The 24,051-nt window shown below is 41.7% G+C and overlaps 2 protein-coding genes across 2 annotated transcripts in view; one reads left to right on the forward strand and one right to left on the reverse strand.

The window, feature by feature from the left end:
- Window positions 1-3,493, forward strand: part of ccr6b (chemokine (C-C motif) receptor 6b) — a 3,933-nt gene extending 440 nt beyond the window's left edge. The window contains exon 2 of the mRNA XM_068717801.1: window positions 2,227-3,493. Coding sequence (XP_068573902.1) covers window positions 2,236-3,327 — 1,092 coding nt within the window. The 5' untranslated portion in view covers window positions 2,227-2,235 and the 3' untranslated portion in view covers window positions 3,328-3,493. The remainder of the gene's footprint in view (window positions 1-2,226) is intronic.
- Window positions 3,494-17,064: 13,571 nt separating this feature from the next.
- The window catches only part of LOC137877731 (peroxidasin), a 45,080-nt gene continuing 38,093 nt past the window's right edge, over window positions 17,065-24,051 (reverse strand). The window contains exons 20-23 of the mRNA XM_068717794.1: window positions 22,137-22,248; window positions 21,806-21,938; window positions 20,824-20,937; window positions 17,065-19,832 (exon numbers count right to left, since the gene is read on the reverse strand). Coding sequence (XP_068573895.1) covers window positions 19,689-19,832; window positions 20,824-20,937; window positions 21,806-21,938; window positions 22,137-22,248 — 503 coding nt within the window. The 3' untranslated portion in view covers window positions 17,065-19,688. The remainder of the gene's footprint in view (window positions 19,833-20,823; window positions 20,938-21,805; window positions 21,939-22,136; window positions 22,249-24,051) is intronic.

A 24,051-nucleotide genomic window follows, 5' to 3' on the forward strand; every position in this document is an offset into this window, starting at 1 on the left:
ACAAAGAGACAGCTGTAACAATGTCTCCACAGACTGGGACTGGAAGCGTGTGCTACTAAACCTTATGTTGGTTAAAACTAAGATGATGTCATTTTCAGAGTCATTAAGCCGACAAATATATTTATACATAAGATTTCTTAAAACAGTTTGAAAAGTATTGACTCCTGCAGCCACAAACATTTCACTGGCACTACTCCATCTCGGTCTCTTTAGTAATATAGTAAATAAAGATTCACTTAGATCCCTTTTAAACGTGAAGGTGTTCACTTTTTAAATGTGGTAAACTTTTAAATGCGTTTCAAAGGCGGAACACTTTTACAGAACTGTCAGTCAGTTCTGTAAAATATGGAAGCAATGTTTACTGAGAATGGAGTCCTCAAAACAAGTCTCTCAACAAAAGGCTCATATTTATCTCGTTCTGTCTTCTTCTCAGACAGATATGAGCAAAACCTAATAACTTCCTCATCGACCACGAGCAGAACTACATATAAATATCATCTTACTCTAGTGATTTGTGAGAAGTGAAAGTGCTGAAACGAGAGATAACATCACAATGTCATATCTGCTCTATATATCGGGTTTTCTGAAGAAGTGAGTTGAAGCACGTTTCTTGTATGCTACTATTTGCATAAAGGAGAAATCCTGCTGATTTCCTGTTGAACAGATAAAACATAAAAGTCTGTTGTTCGTGTGTGAAGCAGAGGAACTCTTTGATCATCACTTTTTGATTTGCTGGTGTTTACCGAGCTCGTTACATGTTAGTGACCTTCCTACGCACAAACTGATAAAGATCTAATCAGCCTCTGAGATCAGACACAGCACAAAGTGCAGCCACCTGCTGCCTACCTTAGCGTGCATTCACTTAATGTCTAATTGGGTCACTGACAGCCGGAGGAAGAGCTGAACTAGAACACAGGCTTTTATCCTGTAAACAGACATAAAAGCTGTGAATATGTGATGTGAGTGTTACCCAGTCATTGCAGGGTCCACGCTGTGCTCTAAACCTGAAAAAGGATGTGATATGGTTGTAAGGTGGTACCACTTTACATCTTTATTTTAGAATTAACAAGTATTCCTGATCTGTTTGAGAATAAATATCAGTTTACAGTTACAATTAATACAACTTTTTACTATAGTAGAGGGTGTATTCAGATGTGTACTTGAGTAAAAGTAGAAATACCACAGTTTAAAAATGCTTCATTACAAGTCAAAGTCCTGTATTCAAAATGTCACTGGAAAGTAACTAAATACATTTGCAAGTGCAAGTACTGTGCTAAAGTCCAATTTTGTGGTACGTTCTACATCTACTCCACTTTTACAATTATAGCTTTAGTTATAGTTAGTTTCTTTTGCATATTAACAGAAAATATACTCGACTAATAAATCATGATGTAAAACCATATATTTGACTACCCAGCAGTATATGAAGTATAGCTACAATTAGCCCCAGTTTTACCAGCTGCAATATTAAAATGATGTACACATTAATGCATCAATAGTTATAATCCAATAGTATCATATAGATGATTCTGAAAAAAGGGACGTTTTGCACAATTGATTATTTTCCATTCAATATATTTTGATACTAATATGTATTTTTACTGAAGTAACATTTTGAATGCAGACTTTTATTTGTAACATAGTATTTCTACAGTATTGCAGTTTTGCTATTTTTCACGTAAGTAAAAGATCTGAGTACTTTTCCTTCCACTGTATTAAAAGGTACACAGGCAATATCATAATGCATTAACAGTGCCAAAAGTGAAACTGCTAATTATGATGAAAAATTCCTTTCAAAGGTGATATTATTACAAATCCAAGCCAAAAGAAAAAACACTTTTTTTATTGTATTTTTAACAATTAATAATGATATATACATATATATATATATAGCCAATTTCTACTGTTTTACTTAATACACTACCTGGTAGTTTAATAGTAAAGCACTGCATCATAGTTTTTGCATATAATACCCTCATGTGTCATTTAAATAGTAGCTAGAGCACTCAAATAAATGTGGTGGAGTACAATATTTGAAATGCTGTAGAGTATAAAGTAGTATGAATTGAAAGTAGCTCTGTACTTAAGTACACTGCTTAAGGAAATGTACTTAGTAGAAGTACACCACTTCCCAAAGTAAAACGTGACAACAGATTTTGTTTGACATTTTGTTGTATTCCCTAATTATTGTCTGTTTGGTGTAAATGCTCATCTTTTCTCCTCCAGATCCAAAACATGTCGACGGTGACTCCAGACTATAATGACAGTACAGTGGAAGATTACTCAGACGATGAAGGGCTCTGCAACCTCGACCCCAACCCCGTGGAAGTCATCACCCAAACCTACATCCACTCCATCATCTGTGCCTTCGGCTTGATTGGCAACGTTCTGGTGATCGTCACCTACATATTCTACAAGAGAACCAAGACGATGACAGACGTCTATCTCTACAATGTAGCCATGGCGGACCTGATCTTCGTGGTCGCCCTGCCATTTATCATCTATAACGAACAGCACAGTTGGTTAATGGGCTCTGTGATTTGCAAGATGCTGAGGTCAGCCTACAGTATCAACCTCTACAGTGGCATGCTCCTGCTGGCGTGCATTAGTGGTGACCGCTATGTTGCTATAGTCCAGGCCAGAAGATCCTTCGGTGCACGCTCACGCACTCTGCTCTACAGCCGCCTTATCTGCTCAGCTGTTTGGGTGTTCGCAGTGGCTTTAACTCTGCCCACACTCCTCTACACCGAGCGCTTTGAAGAGCACAATCTGGGGGCTCAGACCGTCAATGTCATGTGTCAGCTGTCTTTCAGCAAGACAGAAACTGCGAAGCTAATGAAGGTGGTGGTTCCCAGCCTTCAAATGGCCATTGGCTTCCTGCTGCCTCTGCTGGTGATGGTGTTCTGCTACTCCAGCATCGTGTGCACCTTGCTGAGAGCCAAGAGCAGCCAGAGGCACAAGGCCGTCCGCGTGATTATGGCAGTTGTCGTGGTTTTCATCGTGTGCCACCTCCCCTACAATGTCACTCTGCTGAACCACACTCTGTCTCTTTTCAAGGAGAGGAGTTGTGAGGCAGAGAAGATCAAACTCCAAGTGCTGGCCGTCTCCAGGAGCATAGCCTACTTCCACTGCTGTCTCAATCCCGTCCTCTATGCCTTCATCGGGGTGAAGTTCAGGAGCCACTTCCGTCAAATAATGTTGGACTTGTGGTGCTTTAGCAAAAAGTACATCTACAACGCACGCTCATCACGCACGACGTCCGATATTTGCATCTCAGGCCGCATGTCTTCAGATGGCTCCAACAACATGATGTCATTCAGTGCATGACACTGAAGCGGTACAAGCCCTTAGCAATGCTCACTAGCAGTGCCAATGATCGAGCAGCCTCTCATCTTTCCCAACAAGCTGTTACTTTGCTTTAGCTGTACATAAGTAGAGGTGAATGCATCTGTGCAAAATGTGCTTGAATAAAACAACATCTTGTTTTCTTGAATTATGATATTGAGCAAGTCCGGTTATTTAAGAAAAAAAAAGGATGAGAACATAATAATTCTTCTCTACACATTTTTTAGAAACATAGGCATCTTATTTTGTTATTAAGCTTTCTATATTTTGTATATCAGATTGTTTGCTTCTGTCCCATTTCCCGATTAAATCCTGTCGCTGAAAAAGTATATTTTCTTGAACAGTCAATCTGCATTTGAAATAATAAACAATAATATTGATAAACAGATAATGCTACCAAAGTCTTGTCACTTTGCCTATGCAGAATCTGTGGGCATCGGGACAAGATTTGGGTATCAGAAGCCTTCTTGTTTCTGTTCATAGTCAGGGTAGTATTGACCAATCGGGTTCGAGCAGGCTTTGGTTGAAGGTCGTGGAAGGCATGAGGAGTGAAATTGGTTAGTGTTACAGTAAGAATATCAGGTTAAGCCGTTAAGGACCGGTTATGCCTCTTTCTCAAGACAGATAAAACTTAATTTTACACTATTGATATTCTCTTTTAATCATCACATAAATAACGCTGTAAAATAGATGTTGTGCCATTAAATAGCATGTAAAACACACTTAACTCAATGATCAACTTTTCTGCAATCTGTCAATGTCTTCTTTGTGGGGCAAGACAGAAAATGTATCTTCCTGTACCCATAAAGGTCACTTCCTGTGGTTGGTTTAGAATATACGTCAAAAGTGGCAAATGTCACCACAGGTTTCCAGAGTCAAGGGGGTAAAAGCTTCAGAGATTTGCAAGCACAAGCTGTTAAAGTGGAACAACAGTTGATTTCCCCCTGAGGCACGGAGCACAGATACAAATGTAATAGAGGTCCTAATATAGTCTAATTCAGTGCACATCAACCACAGCATGAACGTCATTGATTACCTGTTCTAAAAAGTATTTTTAGGTCCACTGACATTTCATGACAGACATGGAAATTGTTATTCCAGGATTTGATGACAATGTGAAATGTGCTTAAAAGCACAGCGCTCTTATGGGGGATTGATGTCTGTGTCACATTGCTTTAAAAGTGTTCAGTTATGGCATCTCATTAAGTGCCATAAAGTATCTCATTATGGCAGCGTCTTAAGCCGGCAGCTAGAAGCTAACAGTGCTAATAGCGCAAACATGAGCAACAGCGAGACTTTGTTCTCTGCTCAGGCAGACATTACTCCTCTATATCTTTATATAGATGGTAGCTGCTATAGTAATGCTTTGAATTAGGAATTAAGCACCTTCAAGGAAAGAGACACCGAGCATGGACCACAAGCTGGTCCCAGGTAGACTAAACGCCAGGCCTGGTAAAATCCAAACCTACTTTTACAGCCAGGTAGTTCAACAGCATGGCTTGCAAGCTAATGATTGTCTTCAAGCTATAACCCTTATCATTAATTAAATTATAGTTATTTACTTAAAATGAAATTTAGTGTCTCCATATTGTAATTCTACTATAACTCTGTATACACAGCACCTATTAAATGTCTGAAGAGGGATTCTCTTCAGTTATTCTTCCTAAAAATAATCTTTTCTTTTAATGGGCTTGAGCCAAATTAGAGATGTCGAGCTATAGAAATAAAACCCACATTAAAATAAATATATTAGAGGCATTGCTAACACTGAAAGAGGCAAGAAGCTGAAGTTATTCGCATCTTTAGAAAAGAGCTCAGGTGTACTTCAAGACTGCAGTTTGTAAATACAAACCAAAGTCACTTTCTTCACGTCTGAGAAACAACAATATTACTGCAATAACTGCATCAAATTTAAGTATTTGCATGTTTGAACATGTAATGATCTACCCAACTGTGGGGCCACAGCGTTGACAAAGTACAATGTTAAAACGTAATGTTAACACCTTCACTTTTAGCAACAAAGACACAAATGCAATGTGCAAAAATGTGTACGGCAAAACCACACAGCTGTTTGCTGTTTATCTGATGCTGGTATCTCTTTTATAAAACGGAGCACTGTCAGTGTTGGGAACCAAAGATACTGTTGCACAGTACACACCTGTGACATGAGAAAAAGACTGTTATACATAAAGAAAGCATCTGAACAGCAGCATTCTTTCCTTCCATCACTGGATGTCCTCAGTAAGCTTTGTTGAGTTATTGGTTTTTACCTCATGGATGAAATATTACGTATATGATTTTCTGTATGTAAAGAAACACTTCCTCACCAGTTACTTGTTAGTTCTACTTCTGTTAAGTTCACATCTCAACGTTTGGCCTTCTTGTTCTGCTGTGTTTGACTTACAGCTTGCTCAAACCTGTAAAATCTTTGCTAGGGTTTCTCTGTTGGACAATCTCCCCTTACTTTGTCTTCAGGCCTGTTTATTGCCACACCACATGTTAACTTATACCCTCATATCACACACTCCTAGTTACTGACATAAAGACCTTTTACATACCCGATGATTATCTTTTGGGTTCGGCTGTTCCTTAGTCCCTTGTGCATTTTGAATATGTGTAGCATTACTATCGTTGAGCCAGCTGGTCACAGAGGTCGACTGTATGGAATTCCAGAAGTGACATTACGCAATGTTAATCCTTCAATCAAATTGATATTTCACTCGAGACCCGTTGAGACACATTTGAATGCCAGATGTGAACTGCAGTTAAACTCAACTGGATCCAGGCGGAGTGTGGACACATCTGGACACAAGATAATGCGTCTGAACGGCCCGAGTGGGATAGTATAGGATTTTGTATGTATTTTTACCACAACACTGGCCACTAGGTGTCCTTGGTGAGTTGACTGTCTGTGAGCCTTTTGTGATTGTTTGCAGATAAAACAATTATCAGAATTGATAAAAACAGACGTACAAAATCAAAACCAATCAACACATGATCTTAACGCTTCTCTCAAGGGACTGTGCAAAACTCAAAAACACAGATGTCATAACATTGCGCAACTTTTCATGCTCTATTTATTAAAATGCCAGAATATGTGGTGAAACAGTGAAGGACAGGTGTAAGTGATAACATTAGTGACGGCTCTGTTCCATCTAGGTGTCCCAGGAGGTCATGCAAGTTGTGAGCCTGCATAATACGATGCAGGGACGTGACACGCACAAATGGAATGTGTGCCAATAGCAATGTTGTGAGTTGTTGTGGTCATGTACATTTACTGAAGAACTGTACTTAAATACAATGTTCAGGTATTTCCATTTTATGCTAATTTATCTACTAAACTACATTTGGATGCCAGGATTTTTCTTTTTACTCCACTGCATTTATTTGACAACATGAGTTACTTGTTTCTTTGCAGATTTATTAATACAAAACCCAAAATCAATTAATAAAGTAGTATAACATACGTAATGCTTACACATTAACACATAAATAACAGAATCCAGTGATATGATTTATATTATTCTGTGCCATTCTGCTTAACTTTAACATTATTATCATCGTCACTATACATAATACATATATATGAAATTTAGCCTCTGCATTTTAGTCATCTCTAGCTAATTGGGAGCAATGGGCTGTTGAGAAGCACCCGGGGAGCGGTTGGGGGTTCCGTGTGTTGCTCAAGGACACTACGGTACAGGACACGTAGCCAAAGATCGAACCGCCAACGTTGCAGTTACCGGACGACCCTCTTTACCCCATGAGCCATGGCCACCCTATCAAGGTTCTCTTTACAATATTCAGTCCATTAATATACCATCAAACAACTGTTTGATACGTAAAGATATAAAGATGTAATGTCTGAGTAGAGAATGAGGTCAGTCAGTGTGTGTTATAATCAGAGCTTCTCTGTGCTTTGTTTATAAAGCCGGACCAGCCACGCATACCTGTTAGTGCATGTTAGTGCATGTGAGCGTGCCCCGCTGGTTAGCTCACGGTCCCCGCTGGTTAGCTCACGGTCCCCGCTCTGCACTGCTCTCATATGCCGGTTACAGCTGAAAACGCCGTCCCGACCCATGGCATCATTGTGTATAGGTGTAGCACCCACTGTTCGGTTGCTAATACTTGAGAACGATTTTGAATGCAGGATTTTTACTTGTTCAAGAGTATTTCTACACAGGTATGAGTAAAGTAAAAGATCTGAGTACTTCTTCCACCACTGCCTGACAGCTTTTGGGTTTAGTCTCCAGTTTCCTCAGATGCTACATTATTTAAAAGGCCCTGTGCGCAAGTGCTTCACCCACACAGGTGGTTTCACTTACTTTGGAAGAATAGTGCTCTTCTCGGGAGTGTGCAGAGTGTGTTTGCTGGACATCTTCCTCACTCTACTGCTATCTGTGTTGCATCAGTTACACCTTCATCACTGTTACTGGTGCATGGAGTTTGGTGGCCTCACGTAATACCCAGCATAGCTCTGCCCAGCAAAATTAAACAGATTGTTGTATGCCATAAAAACATGCAATTGGCCCTCCTTTCATGACAGACATTTTGACATGTCAAAAGTCAACTTTAAAAAGGATAATGTGTGTGTTTTGAAGTGGGGTACAGATTTATCACAGCTTTCTCACAGACAAACAGCAGGCTGCTGCAGCTAGAAATATTGCTGCTGAGAGCAACGAGGTTGAAAACACTGCAAGCAAGTTGAGGGCCTTAAAACCAAAACAGTAGAGTTGGCAGAATATTGTTTTAGAATGTTACTGTACTGTTATTTTACTGACTTTAAACAATTAATTACAGGAATTATTTATTTCTAGATTTGTTTCTTCAAGTTCTTTTCCCACTGACTAACTAAAACTAAATACATTTCTACAGCATTCTTTCTCTGCATGCATTCGTTCATGTTCAACCTGAGCCAGGCCAAACAACAATGATAGCAATCATATCAGATTCATACAGTGTTGCGGTATACAACTGTGTAAGGGACAGTTCAGCCCAAAATTATTTTTTTTTCATCTCACCTGTAGTGCTATTTGTCAATCCAAATTGTGTTGTTGTGAGTTGCTTAGTGTAGATGACCATATCACTGCGGAGAAGCAGGTGTTCATCACCTAGCTCCACCGAGCTAGCTAACGTTCCAACATAGCTGAGGAGGACGCCATTAATGTTTACGTCTCACACTGTCATGAGCAATAGCCTGTTATCCATGAGTAGATGAATGCTTCCTTCTGCACGATGATACGACAGGTGGAGTTTAGTAGAAAGAAAATAGTTCCTACATGAAACCGTTCACAACAAGGTCTGTAGATTATCTTGAGTAACCAGGTCATGATCCCTGGAAAGAGACATTACTGTGGAGTTTTGAACTTACGGGGTGACCGTGGCTAAGTGGAGAGCAGGGCTGTCCTTCAGTCAGAGGATCGGCGGTTTGATCCCCGGCTCCGTCTAGTCGCATGTCAATGTGTCCTTGAGCAAGACACTTAACCCCAAAATTGCTCCCGTAGCTGTGCCTACGATAGATAGATACTGAATTGTAAGTCCCTTTGGATAAAAGTGTCTGCTAAATGACTGTAATGTAACTACTACTTTGAACACACAAGCAGAATGTCATATTGTTATTATATGATTATATTAAAGAGAAAGCAGACATCTCTACTGCTGATATCTACACTAAGCAACTCACACTTAAACAATCTAAACAAAAAATCTAGATTGACAAACAGCATCATTTATTTTGGGGTGAACTGTTCCTTTAAAAAAATATATATATACAAGTTCAGGTATCTGTATCGGGAAGGAAACAGTTGGTAACAATTTGTTGTGGGTTTGTTGATAAGAGTGTCACCTTTGACATCAGGCAATCATTTCATCCTTTGTTAATATCAAAATATCGATTTGTGTAGCTTTAAAGTTCTCCATGATAGAATTACTTTTAGAAATGAGGGCACTGCATTGCACAAGGTCGCTTTGGTGGTAATCTTGGGGTACATGACAATATTCTCACATGTACTAGCAGCGTCTCTGGTTTAAACCAGTCTCCTCTGGTCAAGAATTATGGCATCAGGTGATATATGACCATCCATTTCTCTTCAGAGAAACCTTGTAAAAGACCATTTTACTGTGATGGTTTAGAGACATTTAGCCTTGGGCTCATTCCTGATAACCCTCTTTAGTCTCACACGTTAGGGACATGCTATAACAAGGTAGCACTGTGCGCCGCAGTGCCTAAGAGGGCTTCTCCTTTGAGGGTAAATTTACTCTTCTATGAGGACTATTTTTTTTAACCACACTTGAATATTTTCATCTAAACATCTGGTATTTGATAATGAAGTCACTCCTTTACTGCAATTAGCTTGTGATTCACTCTCCCTAGAGGGTTTTATTATAGCAGCCTGGTATATTGTCCTGGTCCTTCATACTTACTAATTCAGGCCAGGCAGGGAATACTGTCCTAAATGTGTTTTTGTTCATCTCGTTGTGAGTACCTTTGTTTGTGGATAACAATGTCTTTGCCAGATGTTGGAGAACAATGGCAAATAGTCTAATTGTTTGACTTGTCCAGACTCTGCACCTTAGTTCTGATGAGGAAAAGCATCAGAGAAGAATGTTTTTAATGTGAACATAGTTATACCAGACTTGGCCAACAAACATACTGCGGTTATGGATAGGCTTGTTTGGAAATGCTACATGTATGCTCAACATTTGAGAGTTCAGCACATTTCCGCACAAGAACATATTGTAGTGTGAGTGAGTGCTTGAGGTTATGTCCCCCGTGTGGGCTGTTAATGGGAAAGCCAATGAAATGGGAACTACATAAGTGTGGTCTGAGTGTGTTATGCTACATAGGACACTTAACAAACCACCTAACAGTATAATTGGAAATGAGGCTAAAAGTGCAATAACCTGGAATAGAGTCTAACTGGACATGTGTTTGTGTTGCCTTTAAACAGTCCGTTTATTCACCACGGCTTTGCAGTGACTCCCCGTCTCTTATGCTGGTTGGCACAGTGGGAGCCTATGAGCCTTAACAAGCTTGGGATGGGAGTTAGACCCAACAGAAAACAAAGTAAGGTAAAGAATTGTCTGTCCATTCTCTCATACTGTATCTGTCATTTTCCAAGGATGTGCTTTATTGTAACAAACTGCGCTCATTTGTATTTCCACAACATCTTCAGCGTCATGGTAAACTAACTGGCTCCATGCGGGGTCAGTGAAAGTGCCGTACAGTATTTAATTGTTATTTTCATTTGTAGTTCCCATTTAATGTTGCAGACTTTTAGAGTTTCACTCTTACTTTCCTGTTGTTCCCTTCATCTGACAGACATGCTCTGTCCGTGCTATTGCAGCTCTAATAAAGTGTAAATTTACTGTCAAAGTCAGCTTAACCCTGTTAAACCACATTCCATTATTTTAAAGGAGCTCTGTACAGAGTTCAGAGCACATCTATGATTGAAGGATAGCCTCCACACGGCTCTCAACATGGTGTCGCCAAAAAGTCGCCAACTAACAGTGTCGCATGATAAACCGAAACACCGGGATATCAAACGTTTGCAGATCTAAACACCTCAAGGTGAAGTAACAGCTCCTCGGTCAACTCTCGATGTTCAGTGTTAAACTCCAACTCACAAACTTGACCTTATAGTTATCAAGCTCTTCACTTTAGTCCATCTCCAGAGCTCTCCCATGGGACTGAACCTTCCTGTCTATGCCGGTGAACGCGTATGAAGGAAATATAAAGAAAAAGGGAACGATTGCTAGTCTTAGCGATATGTGCACGCTGAGAAAGTGCGTCGCTAAACTGTCGACATTTTGAAAGGGACAGTGACAGAATGCCAACCTGGGATTGAACCACCCTGCTTACACTAGCTCGGCTATAATGTAATAATGTAATAATATAATGTAACGTGAGCATTTAGGTAACATTAGCTACTACAGCACATGCAGCAGGAGCAGTCCTCAGAGATCACGTTTTGTATCTTGAATATATGAAAGGAGTTTCCCTTTGGTTTGGGCCCTGCTAGCAATCGGTTTACAGCTGGAGAGGTGTGTCATATGAGGTGAATTCCCCCCAATACAAATCTTTGTGTACATGTTTTTGATTTAGCTGTGTATCCAAATCATCCAATTCTCTCTTGGAGGTTTTTTGTTTTTGTTTTAGGGTAATTCAATGCGCTTTTCACTTTCCTCAAACTAAAAGAATTCCTAACCTCTGGGAGAAAAAATGCCAGCCAAGTTAATTTAAATTAATTTTGTCTGGGATATCTTTCATTTCAGGTTGATAAGGATGTTTTGCAGACAGATATTTATTTTTGGGCGCCGCAGCCGGTGTGTGTGTGTGTGTATGCGTGTGAAACATACTTTCCTTCAGTGTGTCAGGTTGGCCTCCTCCCCATTAACTAGCCCATTTCAGGACTAGAGGACTGCTGATTAGGGGTCCTGGGAGCGAGGGGATTATCACGCTGGGTCAGACTGTACCCTGCTGGTGTCCGTCGAGGAATGCAGGCGAATCAACCAGCCAGCCCATCAGTCGGCCGGTCACGCACTGAGTCGTCCCATCTGCCAGTCAGTCAACCGCCAGCGAGGCCCTCAGCCAGTCCTCACATGAGATTAGCTTGGCTGTTTTCTGTCAGCATCAGTTCCTCTGGAGGAACTGTATGTTCCTCTCTACTCACTGCACAGCTTTCTCTCTCTCACACCCACACACAGACACACACACACACACACACACACACACACATACACACACACACATACACACACACACACACACACACACACACACACACACACACACACACACACACACACACACACACACAGTCAACATGATCATATCTGTGCTGGATGACAGAGGAGATGACCTTCCTGACCTGTTTTGTCTATATTTCAGCAACACGGCCCATTCTGTTTCGGCAATTACAGTTAATAGACCTGGGAAAGGAGTTTGGTATTTTCATACGGGGGAGAGGGGTCAGATGTAGCACTCTGTTGGGCGCCTAGTTACAGCCGTAAATCGAATTAGAGTAACTTAAACGTTTGGGAGTTGGAAACAACAAAAGCTGAGAAGAAGAGGAAAGAAGAAACACAGGCGTGGATGTGCTGAACTACACAGTGAAACACTCTCTCACACACACACACACACACACACACACACACACACACACACACACACACAATTACTGTCGCATATTATATGTAAACTTCTGTACTGTTAATGACTAAACCATAAGGTGGATGATGTAGCTGAATGCACATGTTTACAGGGGGCAAAAAATATCAATCGTAGTAATTATCTCCTCCAGGGGTAAGTCTTGGGGAAGATAATGCGTTCTTTAGTGTGTGTGTGTGTGTGTGTGTGTGTGTGTGTGTGTGTGTGTGTGTGTGCGTGCCTGTCTGTCTGTCTGTCTGGACCCAGCAGCCTAATAAATTATAAAAAACATATTTCTTTGATTGTTTTTCACCATCATTGACTGCTGACTCTTCACTCCGCTTCATCAGCCAGTATTGGTTAAGTGAACAACTGGTTCAGTAGCCATTTAGCTAGGCTAATGCCTCAATAAGCTCATCAATAAAGCCCAAGACCCCCACTGACTCGGACACTTACATCCTCAAGTCAATTTTTTACAGTTACCATTGCAGAACTCCTCTCTATTAATATACACTTGACAAGTTAATAACATACTTATTTGAACGTACTGTTATTTGTTTGTTTACCATATTTTATTGTAAATTTTCATATTTTCTATTTTCAAAATACGTCTCATACTATTGCACTATGCTTATTGCTATGCACCAAACACCAAGCCAGATTCCGTGTATGTGTAAAGTATTTGGCAATAAACCGTTTCTGATTGTGACTTGAAAAACAATCCGTACCTTTTCAGTCGCAGGCCACAGTTTGGCCTTTGTCTGGCTCAAAAACTGACATCCATTGAAAAGTTTAGTGTAATTCTGAAATGCAGCATCAGCAGATTAATTCCATAACCCAAATGTTATGATCCACTAAAGACAGGCACATTACAAGATGAGTAAATCCCCGCAAATTTGTTGTCTTTGCCGCCCATCTCGACTGTAAGGGAGGCAGGTGGGACTATAGGGTGAGAGTCAACGCTCTCTCGTTTGGGAGAGGAGAGAGAGACACACACCTGGTTGCTTGTAGGTTCTGTAGAGGGGTGGCCAGGTGGTGACCCCCTGCTGGAGTCAGAAGGTGGTATGTACACATTAGGATTGCATTAGAATCACAAGAAGAAGAAAAAAGACAAGACATAAGAAAATGGCGCAGTGGTGGGCCGTCAGGGCCAGCAAGGCCTTCTCTGCTGGCCCAGACAGAGTCACAAAGTTATAGCTATTTTATAATTTAATTATTTTTCATAAATGCACTACATGTATTCTAAATATTTTTCCCATTAGCTTATTATCTCATTGCATAGCTACTGTCTTCCTCAGTTGCTCTGCTTCCAGCGCAGCGTTTTAAGTAGAGCTTTTATCCAATCAGATTTCACCTCTATGCTGTCTCTAAGTAAAAAAATCTGCCCGGATGCCTTCAGAATTACAAGTGAATCCCTTTGCAGTTTAAGTAAATGGGGACGATATTGTTGATTGTAACAGTCTTCAACCAATGAGATCTTTAGTTTGACATGTTGGTTGTATTCTTTGAAGTGCCAGAGCTTCTAGCTGGCCTACAAGTACGTCAGCATTAACGTGTGGCTTGAGTGGGCTAGCGTGACTCTTGTGGAACTAGGTAGCAGAACTTTGTAGTAGTAAGAGTTAAAGTTTAAAGATATGTAAGACGTTTTTACGTGTCATTAAATTTTTTGCATTTTGGTTGGTTAAGATTAATTTTTTCTTTGTTTGTTTTTTACACTCCATGGCTGAAGGAGGAGGAGGATTTACTGGCGGAGTTACTGGCAACGCCTTTCTCAAGAAGGACATTTCAGGAAAAAATGGACATCGTAAGAAAGGGTCGGCCAACCCCACAGCTAGCAGCCCTGACCCAGACAGGAAAAGGATTTGTACGAACTGTATTTCTGCCTGACAGCGTCGGAGAAGCGTTGCAAATTGTATTGCTGACTTATTTGCAACTGAGCGTCTTGGTGTTTGGAGCCACTCTGGATTTGCAAACCTGAGTTGGCTAACCAAGGCAGCAACACGACACCATAGCATGGCAGGACACTACAAGCTACGGTGCTTTTGAAAACTTTTGGGGAGACCCGAGTGGATCTACAACTCAACGAACACGTTCGCAGGGAAAAGGAGCTCTACAACGAAAAAGTTAAGAAAAATAGGGAAATACTGAAAAGAGTGAATTTGTTCTTGTCATTACTTGTTCGTTAATTACATTGATTTTGACTATTGTCCGTTAATGACTCAGCACCCTGTCATGCTGTGTCATAGTGATAGATCTGCATCATTTAAACTTTTGCGCGTATTCATGTATCTGCAATCTGCAGTTAGTTTATTTGTTGCCCTCATAGATGTTGAGCTTCATGTAACATTTTATTTAACTTCAAACCTTCAAATGTTGCAGTGTTAAGTGAATATGAGGTTTTTACACAAAACAAATAATAACCCGTAGCTGTGTCACCATAATGAGGTTATTAGGAGGTGGTTCTACTGTAGTAGGACAGCACTGAAGGCCCAGGTATAAAATACACAGCCCGTCTCTGATGTCCAACAATGAACCCTTTCAGCTTTGGACAATCATTGAGCGTTCCCTCTTGAGCCTAAACTTTACATTCAAGCTCCACTATATAGTGCACTATAGTGCCATTCACATGAACTTCAAGTAAAAAGATTATATTGCTGAATTTGCTGGTTGAATGCATCCCTAAGGTCACCTTTTAAACACACAGCAGCTTCCGGTTCAAACACCTGCAGCAGAAACTCAGTGGGCTTGCGTGTCAGTGCCGAAAACACCAACGGGGGAGAAACCTCATGACATGTCCCACCTATTGGAGGTGACAAGCCACCGCTGCAGTCCTTTGAGTCCTGGGATGCGAAACCTACCCCCCCCCTCCCCTCCCCTACCACCCACTGCTGCTCTCTCTCTTTCATCCTTCTCGCTCTGGAAATGAGAACGACGTTCCTCTGGAGAGGGGAAAGAATCCCCCACCTTGGCGAGTGCAGAGGTGCAACGCTGAGAGCCAATTGACTAACTGATATTGCAGGTAGAGGCTGTGTCCCCGTCCGAACCCCCGAAAGAGCCATGATCTGCAGGGAGATTCAGATCTAGGCGCTCGACTCAGTTGACCACAGCTGATTTTGTGCTTTTGACTGTTTGTGTGGGTTGTATTGTGTGTGTGTGTGTGTGTGTGTGTGTGTGTGTGTGTGTATTTGTGTATTGTGTATATTGTGTGTGTGTGTGCGTGTTTGTATGTCCCAACAATAGACCTAAAGGTAGAACACTTGTTGTCAGGTTGATAATGTCTTTTCCTGCATGGCTGGAAGATGAAGAAGCTTTTGTTATCTGTGCAGCCACTGGAAACCTCATTTCCTCGTCCAGTGCATTATTATTTTTTTCCCTCCATTGCCTCGGTCCGCTCACCGCCCGGCTGCTTGTGCTGAGTCTACGGGGAGAAGTGAAGAGGACTGAGGAGGGACAGAGGACAGAAAGCGAGCAGATGGAGACGGGTGAAAGCAGAGAAGTATTTACCTGAAAGCAACTGATTCGTTTGCTAATTTGTTATTAATGTTTTCCATTATGATTGATTTAATTTACAGAGGAGAAATAATGTGCCACAAAGCAGAGGCATAAAGAAACAGTTTGTGAGCCAGGCAACACGTGAGCAACGGTGTGAGGCTCACCTTGACCTGGTGAAGGTTCTCAGGCCTCCACTAACACTTCACAGCTGCTCTCTGGTAGTGTCTCTGATCAGAGAACATACAAAGAACGAGACTCTGCAGTCCTGCTAGTGGTCTGTTGAGGCTGAACTTGATCAATGCTAAGGTCAGCATGCTCATCAGGACTGTGCTAACCTGTTGATGTTAAGCGGTTTGAAGTTTTTGACAGGATCATTTTTGCGTTCATGTTTTCGTCCAGGGGAGTTTTTATTTCTCCATGCACTCTAAACACACAGTACATATAATGTGAGTTGGCAAAGTACATATCATCACTTATATTGTCTTTCTTTTGTATGTATTTGCTGTAAATTTATGTATTTGCTTTCAGTCCTATCCACAACATGGGGTAGTGGTGCACGTCAGCCTCTTGTGGCTGAAATGGGTAATACAACACAAAGTATTACAACAAAATCAAATAAAATCACCTGCCAATATGACCCTTTTACCTGTTTTTACAGATGAAAAAGTCACTTAGAAAAACTATCTTGGCAAAACTTTTTTTTCACATATTACACAGACTTAAACTTTTTTTTTTTTAGTAGCACAGCAAACGAAAGAGAACTAAGCGTTAGGAAGTAGCTTATGATCAAATCTCAAATCGCGCTTTAGGCTCTTAAGGAAGAGCAGAAACTACAAAGATGGTAAATGTTAGACAAGTGCAAAATACTTGATTACCTCTATTGAACTCATGAAGTGTCCATATTAATGAGCAGAGAAAGCCAACTTAACCAAACTACATGGCCTTCAGATGGATTTGACGTTTAGTTATTAGCAAAATGAAAATGCCGGAGCATCGTCAGAGCATCAGTGTGCTGACGACAGGTCACATTGTGATCTCATCTGTTGAGCTGAAAAAGAACAGGCACCAACATGCATCACTACAATTCAAATGTGGCTTATTTATTTATTTATTCTTACTGTCGAGAGGCATACATTACAGTGCAAACCATTCTTTGGCAAACGTACAATACACATGTCATGATAGGTACTATTATATCCACATTGACCACTGGTGAAGGGGCAGTGTAGGTAAAGCATGTTCAGTCTTGCAGAGCAGTGCATTCCATTGACACATGGGGAGTTTTTTGGGGGTGGAAATAAAAAGAGAGAGAAAATAGAAAATGAAAGAAATTAATTAATTCAACAGTTATATGAATATGAAGACTGGTAACTTAGAGAGCTCACAGTGCTTTGACAGGCAAACCATGGGACACTTACCAAAATGCATTTAGCCTGTAAATAAGAAAGAGACACTCATTCATACACAATGTTTATGAAAATATATGAAAATACTAAATCCATTTAAACGTACACACCGTGGCCCACATGAATAAGATGTGTATGTATAGGTATTGTTGGAAGAGCCACAATCAGGAAGTAATGGAGAGAAAAAAAAAGTTCAAACGGCTATAAACACACAGTTCGGTGTACAAACCTGTCCAGTATATTTAAACATTTGATATGATACCAATTTACCAGTGCGACTGCTGGCCCAATAATCCGTCTGGAATCCCGGATGGAACATTCCGGAGAGCATTATTTCTGTTTGGTGACAGATGCTCAGGACGTCACCGCTTAAAGAAAACAATGGAAAGGAACACTGCAGCTGCAGCCTCTTCACCATAATGAGGAGCAAAACAGGAACACAGAGGCGTGACTCATGTTGCACTAAGCAAGCTAGTGCATGGGCAACAATGGGTGGTCTAAGTACAGTACATGTTTAGGGCCGGCTAACAGGGGTCAGTGGAGTAAATCTCACAATGGCAAGACCGGAGACTTGTTTTGATTGACACTGTATCCCAATCATGAGCAGCCCTCCCCCAACATCACCCCTCGCTTCCCCTCTCATATGGCTTCCATTACAGCGGAATGAGGGTCAGAGCGCTGGAGAGGCCTGCGCTCCACTCACGCTCTGCCGAATGACGTCACCCAGGGGCGCCAACGAAATCTTCAACATTGCAAAGAAACATGAGCGGGACCTTTATCAACACTGCAGGGGGAAATATCCAAATGCTGAACACACATGAGGGAAAAAAAAGAAACGCTTAAGAGAGAGAAGCCGGAGTCAAAGTGGATGCTGGACAAAGGAATGCATGCAAGCGTGTCCTTGTCTAAACTGGAACTGGAGAGCTGCAGGTCCACCACGGCAGAGAGGAACGGTTATGGTAGCAGTCCTTCAGTTGTAGTCGCTGCACTGAAGACTATACATGAATAACAATGTGGAGCAGGCCACAGGGAGAATACTGCTGTGGTAGAGTTAGCAGTACCAACGGCTAAATCTTGACCTCATCACAACATTCATACATAGTTTCACGTATAGAAACGTATTTCACGTATAGACATGTGCTAGTTAGGTCACTGTAAAAAGAACTAAATCATACATTTGGCTTTAGGAGACCGAGGGAAATACTGGGTCAAAGTTCACAACATTACAGTGGTCAAAAATGGATCATCTTTCACTGCTTTCTGAAAGCAAAATGAAACTTGGAAAGGAGCACAACAGTGCAAGAGCTGGTTTGAGTGTCCTGCAATGGGGAGTGCTACGCGGCTCCACTTCACTCAAGTTCAGGACAGGCCAGCAGAGACGATAAGGAAGTCGACTAACAAGTTGTCCATAGATAGAAAAGCAGTGATCAGTAGACATCTCTTTTGCATTACAAACATGTTCCTAGGGCTTCACATTATCTTCATATGTAAGCATTTTTATATAAAATGGGAGGAAAAAAAACAAACCCATATTCATAACATGATAAAAAAGCACCTTGGATAAAAGATGAAGTAAATCTATTCATAAAAAGTCTTTTAGTTTGAAGGAAACCATCCTCTCAATTGTGATTTATCATAAAAAGGCATATACTGAGTGTTTATAGGTTGTTTTGCGTACAAAAGACAATACTTAAGGTTTGTATTTATTTAGTGATTAAAATCATTAATAAAAAGGGGGGGGGGGAATTAGCACCAGTTTTCGGCATCTCTAACCTGAGAAACTTTTGTGAGACAACAGGGCTGCCGCCTTTCAATCTACTTCCCTTTCCTGCTTGTCGACGGCATGTGGCCCTGTGTTTTTGTTACCATGTGTTACCGGCAGGAGCGCAAACACAGCGGCTGTTTGTTAGACTTCAGGAGCCTCGGTGGGCTCCGAGCAAGGAGAAGACGTTTGTCCGTCTGTCGCGTTTACAATCCACCTATTCATCCATCCGTCCACCCATCGGTTCAGAAATAAATCCATTTAGTGATCACTGGCTTCCGGACAGTTCAAACCGAGCCCCAGGCTGCTGTCCCTGGTGGGGGCAACCATCCAAAAAATTAAATCACCCCCCTCCCCCAATAAACGTAAAAGAATACAAAATGAAACAAAACAAAAACTGAGGCTATTGGGTCTATCGAGGCTATTAGTGGCTGTGGATCGGCACACCTTCATGAGTCCCATCCGCTCTCTGGATGTCTGAGTGAGTGTGTGACTTTCAGCCACTGGAGTGTGTTCGTCGGGGGGGTCCTGAGGGTTATTCGTGGCGGGTGTCCGCTCGAGGCGGCTTCTTAACATCAGCCGGTTCATGGCACACCGGGCAGCAGGCGCCTTTTAGTTTGACGGGCCGCTTGCACTCGGCTGGTGGACAAGACTCCACAAAGCAGGTAACCTGGGTGTCCTGGGGGGGGGCAAAGAAAGGGCAACAGGTCAGTTCACTTATTAGATTAGACTGGATGGAATGTTCGTGATCGGGCCAGTGCAGATACCAAGATACAGGAGGTAGAAAAACATGAACAGAGCCAGTGCGAACTCTAATATATAGCTAAAGTAAAAAACACACATAAAACCAATGTACCATCAGAAAACGTGTTTAAATAAGAAATATAATCACTTCTCAGATGGATATAATGTGAACATAAAATGCTTTCAATGCGAGGTTGTGCTGACACTGTCTTGTTTGGCACAGAACAGAAAGCGAAACGTTCTGCCTACAACTAGTGAAGTGCTTGACGACATGTCTGAACAGAACAATGACGGGCTTTGTTTCAGAGCAACAGCATGATGTGTCGGACCAAATGATTCTCTCCCAGACAGCCCTTCTCATTGTGCTTCTCCTTGCCAAATTGAATTAGAACAAAAAATCCTCCAATTACAGTGAGGCATGGAAGGTGGAAAGAGATAGTTTGAGGGAAGCCGAGTGGAAAGACAGAACCGTAAAAAAAGAGAAAATTGACAGGTGTGCTAACACATGTGGCGAGATAAATAAACTGTGAGAGGGGAAAGATAGCAACAAATGTAAGTGGGAGGAGAAGAGAGGGCTGAAGACGAATCAGAGGCTGCCAGGTTTGGCATGGAGCTGCCATCACCTCTGCCAGCAGTTGGCAATGAAAAAGTGTGAAAGATAAAGAATGAAAGGCAGAGAAGTGGCCGGCACACACAAACACTGTGGGGAGACTGGTGCCAGGAGGAGGGTAATGCTAGGAGGTGCTGGAGGAAGAGAAACACTGGCAGGAGAAACTGGGGCATTTAAACTGGGCGGACCTAGACAGCCAACATGGAGGTACTAAAACCTGATCAGCTCCTGTGGAAAGGGAGGGGATTCAGAACTGTGTGTTTATGTGTGTGGGTGAAGCATTTGCACTGCATATTGATCTCTGTGTTGAACATACTCTGCATTCACACATGGTGCAGGAGTCCTGTTTCCAGCGCTCTCCATCTGTTCGCTCACGTCCCTCGCTGTCAGTGCAGTCGGTCTTGCTCTGACGGGCCTCGAGTCTTTTAATCTGCAAGGACACAAGGACACAAGGACACAAGCATTTCCTCAGAGGAGCAGTTGTCTGTGGTCACATCACCGCCACATGACTCTCTCCTTGTCAACACATTTTTACATATACATGAGAATGTGCACACTAAGTTCCCATCTAAAACACATTCCATATTATGAACACAACAATCCAGCATCTTCAATAAACAGACTTTTACTATAACCAGGGCTCAACATGAAGGGTTTTGCCATTTTGAGAAATTGGCAACCAATTCTTGGTCTTTGGTTGCCATCAGTGGCAACTACTACTTAACATATAAGGATAGGGACAGCAGAATAAATACATAAATACATGTTTAATATTTGTTGCTTTAGTGATATTTACATATGTCTGTTACAGTCAGAACCTGAACCAGACCAAGTTGCGTGTGCGTTGTTATGAATCCCACCGCATTTCTTGGCAGGACCCGCCCTGCATAGCTGGTTGAGGCAGTGATGATTGGTTGAGGTTAGGCATTGACCTTGAGTAGTTAGAGTTAGGTTAGCCCATTGGTCAGGGCTTGGATGTGAACAAATCCGTTGTTGGTACCTCGCATTGATGCCTGGCCACTCCTAGTGCTTCAATGCTACTGATAATGCAAGGCGCAGGTTTAAGTTGGTGGCCAGTGAGGCCAACACGCTCTCATGCGTGTGTTTTTAAAAACAAATCTGTGATTTCACTTTACCCCGACTTTAAAAGACTGCAGCTGACCAGAAGAAAAGGTCCGGCTGGTGCTAACCGGAGCTATTAACTGTACCGCTGACATGTTAATGTAAAACACGTCTCTGTGTCAATGTGTTAGACTGTAGCACCGCTTCTGTGAATGACGTTCAGATATGAGACTCACCTGCTTTCGTAAACTTGTGATCGTCTTCTGCATGTCGGACACAAAGTCCTGGAAGTCGGTGATTGATGGTTCAGTGCTTTTTTTGGAGGTCACAGTAACATTTACAATATTTTGTCCAGGTTCCTCCACTGGACTGCAATGACAAAGTTACAAACATCTCAATTGAAACTTACAAGTTAATCATTGAAGTTAATCCTGCCAATGCTGAATTAATGTGACACACAGAAAACTTTCAGTTCAAAGCTTCACATTCAGAGTAGGTGTTTCAGTAACATGATAGTCACATACTGTCGCCACATTGTCCATCGAAACACTTGTCACGCTGTGTTACCTGTTCTCCTGGATGCTGTTGGCAGGGCTCTCCTCTTTGTAGCTGTGCTCAGCTGATCGGCGTCCTCTAAAGTGGTATGACAGGGCGTTGAACTGACCCTTGGTTCTGCAGTCTGTGGGGGTTAAGCACAACACAACACACTGGGGTTCACTAACTGAGGCAGAAACCATCACTGACACTGACGAGAAGAGGAATCTTCATTGTTGTACCCGTAGACTATGAAATATGGACGTAGTCTCTGTGACGTCACCCATAGGTTTCTGTGTAGCTGTTGTGAAAAGCTGTGTGATTTAAATAAAGTTATTATCATTGTCAATAATAAAGGAAACATGTGCAGGAAAATAAGGTTAATGTATTCCATTTGTGCACAAACACACATACAGCCACTCACCCATGCACATGCATGCCATACATACACAAAACAGGAAGAAAAGAAATGCTGATGCCACTTTCTCTCTACTTCAAAGTGCTGATCTGAGACTTTGAGGCTGATTGTATTACCATTACTCACTCTCAGGCTGCCATCACTGCACCCAGATCAAAGGGAACAAAAGACCAACACACTGTCACAGAACGCTGCTCGTGCCCCAGAATACACCTGGGGCATGCTTAGCATCAGCATAGAGCAACAAGAGACAGTCCACAATAAACCTGAGGGAGGACAGATGAATGGACCAGGTCCTGTAGTTAGTCTGCTCTGCTCCCTCAGAGTGCCTTTGATTTACCAGATCAGAGTCTGTAAAAGACAAAGACTATCCAAACACAACAGGACGTCCTATCTCGTGCTGATAGACACACATGAGCACACAGATGCACGTTTACACACACACACACACACACACACACACACACACACACACACACACACACACACACACACTCTGAAGTTCTCAGCGGTGTCCCCTCTCTTAATGGAGCTAAACACAACTGTGAATCAGCCTTACTGACAGACAGACAGAAACAAGTGCGTTAACTTCCTCCCTCCCTCTTCTTTCTGCCCGGAGATTCTCTGTTTATTAGCTTAGCTCTTCCCTTGTACATTCTGTGGAGGGAGGGTCAGAAGAGACACCATGTGTTGCTTATTAACATGTTTGTTACGCTGTAGCTTGTTCTCCCAAGACAATGAATTGATGAAACTACCACATATTATTTTGAAAGTTGAGACCTAAAACTAGACTTGCACTATTTTATATCAGTGTACTGAACACATTTTCCTCAAGCGTCTACATCACACAAGAATTCATTCATCCTACATGCAACACAATTATATTCTGAATAAAACGAGAGGCAAACGTTATGTCACTAGAACATTGTACTTTCCATTTACCACCCAGAAGACACTGGAGCAGTTTACAAACATGAAAAACTAAAGATAGCAATCTTGGACTATTATGTTGCTCCTGTAAGCTCCATCTAAAGGCTCAGAAGATAGGAATTATTAATTTTTTAATACTTCAAGCTCATTCAACAAAGTTCATCATTATGTTTGCTCAATGTTTTAATTAAAGATCATTGGCTTGGCTTTCAGTCCCTGTTATCTATTCTAATCCCAGCCAATTGCTTTTTTCACAATGGATCACATCTTCAAATAAACAATACAAACAAGCAGTAGAACCCCTAATGCTGGTTTATTATAACAGCAGGGGGGGCCTCTTCATTCATCTCCTTTTCACTTGGTCAGCTGCACAAACGAGTGGAATGTTTAAACATCCAAATACAATCTCTTCCCTGCACAGTTAGCGGGAGCAGTCTGTGAAAAGTACAGTATTGGTTATGTCATGAGTGTTTCACTGAAGTGGTGATCCAGCAGTAGCAATGGCGTGACATTTCACAGCATTTGAATTCCAACTTTAACGATGATTTCACAACAAAACAAAATCCACAGCCGACAGAGTTCTTTTCTGTCAGAGAAATG

The sequence above is a fragment of the Cebidichthys violaceus genome, unplaced genomic scaffold, assembly GCF_023349555.1.
Source record: "Cebidichthys violaceus isolate CVI_PGR_0920_01 unplaced genomic scaffold, fCebVio1.0.p SCAF_22, whole genome shotgun sequence".
Lineage (NCBI taxonomy): Eukaryota > Metazoa > Chordata > Actinopteri > Perciformes > Stichaeidae > Cebidichthys > Cebidichthys violaceus.